Raw genomic sequence first — 5,677 nt, forward strand, 5'->3', positions numbered from 1 at the left:
GTGTGTGTGTGTGTGTGTGTGTGTGTGTGTGTGTGTGTGTGTGTGTGTGTGTGTGTGTGTGTGTGTGTGAAGAGTACATGACTCGCCATGAATAATTGAAAGCGCCAGCATCGGAGATTTTTAAACATTCGCCTCCCGCTCCACCGCTCCTCCTCAGGGCGTGACATTTCGAGTGGAGAAAGACGACCTGGTCATCGCGCGGATCCTCCACGGCGGCATGATCGACAGGCAGGGTCTGCTCCACGTGGGCGACATCATCAAGGAGGTGAACGGGAAGGACGTGGGCAACAATCCCACCGAGCTGCAGGAGATGCTCAAAGACTGCAGCGGGGGGATCACGCTGAAGATCCTCCCGAGCTACCGAGAGGCCCCCGCGCCGCCACAGGTGATTTGAAAAACAAAGCAGACACTTTGGGACTTGTGAGTGGCGGATGTTTGAGTGGTGGCACCRGCCTGGTAATCTGGCCTTCCCACAATCCTCTGTGTACAGATGCGAACCATGGGAGCCCTATTAATAACACTCCACATGCTATGTAGGTCAGAATGTTTCTGTTTCACGCACGCACACATGCTACATGTAGTTACATGAAAAGCACAGTCGGCTGTCAGATTCTCATTTCCTCCTTATGCACGTTCCACAATTTATTTCTAAGTCATGAATAGTGGGAGGAAAAAAAACATCAAAACATTTAAAGGTCGAACATTCCTTGAAGGAAGGCTTATCGACCAACGTTTTACCAGGCCAAAGTTAGGAAATGATGAAACAGATGGAATTTCTGTCAAATTTTGAAAACAATGCTGTGAATGACTCAATTACTACTACATCAGTGGTTAGCTCATTATCTATGAAATCTGCTAAATCAGTGTTTCCCAAAGTTGGGGTCGGGACCCAAAGTGGGGTCCCGAAACATCAAGGTGGGGTCCTGAAAAGATTTTAGGACTTGATTACATTTTCTTAGTTGTTACAAAGGAGTGAGGTTAGTGTATTTAAAATGGGTAAATTTAGTATAAAAATACTGTTACTATGCCCATGTTTTGTTGAGCTGATACAAATGTTTGTCATCCAAACATAGTTGTGGGCACAGGTCTCTGCTACTGTTATTTTGTGGGTCAAAAGCTGAAAAGTTTGAGAACCACTGCACTTTGGTTCCCAAAGTTGGGCTTGGGACCCAATTATGGGTCATGAAGCACCTTGGATAATCTCCAGAAATCAATTTAAAGGGTAATAAAATAATTGTTGATGTAATATTTTTTCTATAACTATTACAAAAACACAAAATAAGTATAAATAAGTGCTTATATTTGTGTACAAGCTGTTTAGATTGTCAAAAAGCCTGTGTTTTTATGGTTATTAACAAAGTTTGTGTACTCAGACCAGTAATATTTGGGGTCACAAGTTTTTGCCATGGACATTTTGTGGGTCAGGAGATAAAAAGTTTGGGAACCACTGTGCTAAATTACAGCAATTTATGTGTTTTCTAACATGGCTGTGGCAGCCATCTTGTATTGTATGGACTCCCGCCAGTTAATCGGTACTAGATCTACATCCCATAGTTAGTTAGGCCCGTCACGATAACAAATTTTGCTGTACGATAAATCGTCTCAGAAATTATTGCGATGAAGGATGATATCATTTGGAGACCATTTTAAACTAATCTAATAACCTTCCCCATTGCAAAGCTTGTAGAAGTTTACGAAATTTACGTACGTAATAAAAAGTTAAGAAGACACACAGCAGCCGCTGAAGCTGTAAAATCGTTTCCCACCCCTATCCAAGCCGGCCCAATGTATTCGTTGCGTCTTCCTCTGGTTTCATACAATAACTGTGGTCACCCTTGCGCTGCTTACGAAATTTCCGTAAAGCTACAGACAAACTGGTAGCGGAGTTTGTAAAAACAACTAAACACACAGCAGCTACTGAAACTGTAACATCACTGCCAACCTCTACTCAAGCCGTCACAATTTATTCTGTCTCTTCATCTGACTTCGTAAAAAAAATCGCAGTCACCGGCACGCTGCTTACCAAATTTACAGCTACAATTATTGATTTATTGCTTATTGCGACAGGCCTACCTATAGTTATTTCCTGTTAGTCTCCCTAAAATCTGTCCAGTGAGTCATGAAATATTTTGCTAACAGACACATGTGAAAAAACATGCATATCTGCTTGGCGTTTTGGCAGCAGGCGATGAAGACTATAAGAATATTGTGCATTTTGAACAGACATAAACCCATAAAAGGTTTGAAGGCCCTAAATTGAATGAATAGGCATAAAAGTGAATGAGACATAAAGCAAAATTACATCCTGCTCTGTGGCTCAGAGCTCAGTATATATATTTCTTTACTGCCTTGTTTTATTGCTTCCTCCGGCTGCTTGTTTAATCTAATGCATCAGCCAGAGCACTTAACCTCCCTGGCAGACGCCTCTGCAATCAGGAGAGCAGCACACRGTGAGGAGTAGGGCTTCAGGATGTAATGCTGTGTCCTTCAGCTGATTTCTTAGCTGTTCCTTTTAATTAGACGATCAGAAAAACTGAAACGGGTTTGAAACATCTGGCCGTCACAGGTGTACGTGCGGCCGTACTTCGACTACGACCCGGCCAGCGACAGCCTGATCCCCTGTCGGGAGGCGGGAATGGCTTTCAAGAAAGGCGACATCCTTCAGATCGTCAACCGAGAGGATCCCAACTGGTGGCAGGTGAGCCTTCCTCCCTTTTTGTTTTAGTTTTCACAAAAGATCGCCGAGCCACCAAATGTCAAGATGTTTCGTCGCCTCTTCCAGGCTCGCCATGTGGTGGGAGGTGCCACGGGACTTATACCCAGTCAGTTTCTGGAGGAGAAGAGGAAATCTTTTGTTCCAAGAGACTTTGATGGATCAGGTTTTGGGTCGATTTGTTACGATAGCTGCAGCTCATATAAACACGAACGTTCCCGTTTCTCTGGGAAGCTGAGCTGATGTTAGCAAGATGAATAGAAATCCACATCACTCATGTTTTCAACACTCAGCTGATAGTCCACGCCTGCCCCCTACTGGACAAAAACAGCAATAACAAATCAGTGCAAGTGTTTAAATGTTCTTGTTTTTTAGGAATCCTCTGTGGCACTCTAGCTGCAAAGAAGAAGAAAAAGATGATGTATCTAACAGCCAAGAATGCAGGTAAGAAAACACACTTTTTTAATCTGCACATGTCCTTTTATTTCCATTATTGATTTTAAAATGTGTTTAAACAGAGTTTGACAGACACGAGTTACAGATATACGAGGAAGTGGCCAAAGTCCCTCCATTCCAGAGGAAGACGCTGGTTCTGATCGGTGCTCAGGGAGTGGGTCGGCGCAGCCTAAAGAACCGGCTGATAGTCCTCCACCCCACTCGCTTCGGCACCACGATACCATGTACGCCACGCTTGGATTTCTTCTTTATTTTACGTACGTTTTCTAGCAATCCAGCACTGACGACGCAGTCCGTGTTGCCTTTGTTAGATACTTCCCGGAGGCCCCGCGACGAAGAGCTGATCGGCAACTCCTACCACTTCACCTCGAGGACGGACATGGAGGCGGACGTGAAGGCCGGCCGCTTCCTGGAACACGGCGAGTACGACGGCAACCTGTACGGCACCAAGATCGACTCCATCCACGAGGTGGTCACCGCAGGACGCACCTGCATCCTAGATGTCAACCCACAGGTACGCCGGCGGAGAACTTCACCTCTTTTAAAAAGCTGGAAATTCTTTACATGGTTACAGAATCACCGTGTTTTGTCTCCTGTCGCCCTCCAGGCCTTGAAGGTACTGAAAACGGCCGAGTTCATGCCCTACGTGGTGTTCATTGCAGCGCCTGATTTTGATACGCTCAAGGCCATGCACCAAGCTGTGGTGGATGCTGGCCTTACAACTAAACAACTCACAGTAAGTAAACGATGTGCTCTAACATAGTTGTTTACACTGGCTAAGTCATCCATCTATCTATTATACATAGCATGTGTCAAACTTATGGGATAAATCTTGTGCCAGCAGGAATTGAATTTGAATTGCTCAGATTGAATCTGAATGTGCAGAATTAGAAATTGAATGCATTGGTTTGAAAATAAATCTCACTTAATTGAAACAGAATTTAATGATTTGAAACTGAATTTAAAGTTGTGAATGCTTTGAAACTGTATTTGGGTTTATTAAAAATTCAGTTTGGCTACTTTCACTTTCAGTTCCATAATTCAGATTTTTGTGTCACACATCCTGGTCCTTGAGAAAGCYAGCCAGAGTAATCAAACACAGATCCACAGATTTATTTTTCACTTTGGTGAAGTTTCTCTTCTATAACGTAAGAATTGATGCAATCCACGGTAAAAGTGACAAAAACAGTTATTTTATTGCAGTGATTATTTTTACCTGTATGTAGAAAATGTTATATTTACATCACCTCATGGATCAGTCAGCAGCAGCATCCAGTCAATATGTGATCAATCGGAGCAATTCAAATTCAATTCCTGCTGGCACAAGATTTGTCCCATACAAACTCAAGGGTTGCAGGCCAAATGTGGCCCGCCGCGGCATTTTATGTGGCCCACGAGAGCTTTAAAGAAGTCTTAAAATAAGTGTATGCTGCGTTAACGCCAGCCTTGACCATAAACTACAACTCCCATAATGCATGTCGATCATTACCCATGATGCAACAACATCCCACCACTAGGCGGAGCCGCATAGGGTTCAAAAGTATCTGTAAACAGCAAAATTCAGTTTAAAATCTCATTTCCTTGCATTTCACTAACTGCAGCCCAGTTGTACTGGGAAGCGGGAATTTCCCACTTACAAGTTATAAATATAAACTGGAAAGGAGGCTGTATTAAAACAGTTTCTATGTAGAAAATACCACGCAGAGCTCAGGTTTTGTTTGTTAGCAGTGCTCAGCCATGGAGATGAGATGAGGGACGTGACGTTTCGTGTTTAGTCAAAGTTAATTACAGCTGGCCCTTTGAGGGCCACCATACTGCTCATGTGGCCCTCGGTGAAAATGAGTTTGACACCCCTGATGCACAGTATCAGGGGTCTGCAACCTTTACAATCAAAAGAGACATTTTTGCTACTCGATGCACTAATAACATATGTCTGGAGCTGCAAAACAAGCTACAACTGTGATTATCAACTGGTGGTCTGTGGGCCTTTTCAAGGCCTTTTCAGGAACCTTTCCTGGCCACTGGATGTGACATTAAAAAAACTAAAAAATATATTGTGAATTTTATTATTTATTATTGTTATTATTTTTACCCATCAGGACAAATGAAAAGTCTATATTCATGTAAACAAGAAAATACTGTGCATAGTTTATGCCAAATAAAAATAAAAACTAGTACTACTGAACTATTAAGGCATGTTTTTTTTCTAATTCTTATTATGGTGATGTCTTCAAATTCTTTAAAGGTAATTCTGATGGATTTGAAAGAAATATCATGGAAAGTTGGATTATTTAAGTAAACAACAGGCTAGCATGAGCTAATCATTACGTTTTACTTTTTGTATTAGTAGTATTTATCACATATTTGCATACAAATAATTTCTATTGTGGGTATAAAAACCAAATAATAATAATAAAATAATTTTTGGTCACATTTTCAAAGAACCACTGCAGTGGGACCACAGAGCCACATGCGGCCCCCAGAGCCACAGGTTGCAGACCCCTGGAT

General features: G+C 42.4%; 1 protein-coding gene across 1 annotated transcript in view; it reads left to right on the forward strand.

The window, feature by feature from the left end:
* Positions 1–5,677, forward strand: part of pals2b (protein associated with LIN7 2, MAGUK p55 family member b) — a 23,848-nt gene that overhangs the window by 15,914 nt on the left and 2,257 nt on the right. Inside the window, exons 6-12 of the mRNA XM_014011246.1 lie at positions 158–385; positions 2,567–2,698; positions 2,783–2,879; positions 3,089–3,157; positions 3,232–3,393; positions 3,481–3,683; positions 3,777–3,905. Coding sequence (XP_013866700.1) covers positions 158–385; positions 2,567–2,698; positions 2,783–2,879; positions 3,089–3,157; positions 3,232–3,393; positions 3,481–3,683; positions 3,777–3,905 — 1,020 coding nt within the window. The remainder of the gene's footprint in view (positions 1–157; positions 386–2,566; positions 2,699–2,782; positions 2,880–3,088; positions 3,158–3,231; positions 3,394–3,480; positions 3,684–3,776; positions 3,906–5,677) is intronic.

The sequence above is a fragment of the Austrofundulus limnaeus genome, unplaced genomic scaffold (assembly GCF_001266775.1).
Source record: "Austrofundulus limnaeus strain Quisiro unplaced genomic scaffold, Austrofundulus_limnaeus-1.0 Scaffold78, whole genome shotgun sequence".
Classification (NCBI taxonomy): Eukaryota; Metazoa; Chordata; class Actinopteri; order Cyprinodontiformes; family Rivulidae; genus Austrofundulus; species Austrofundulus limnaeus.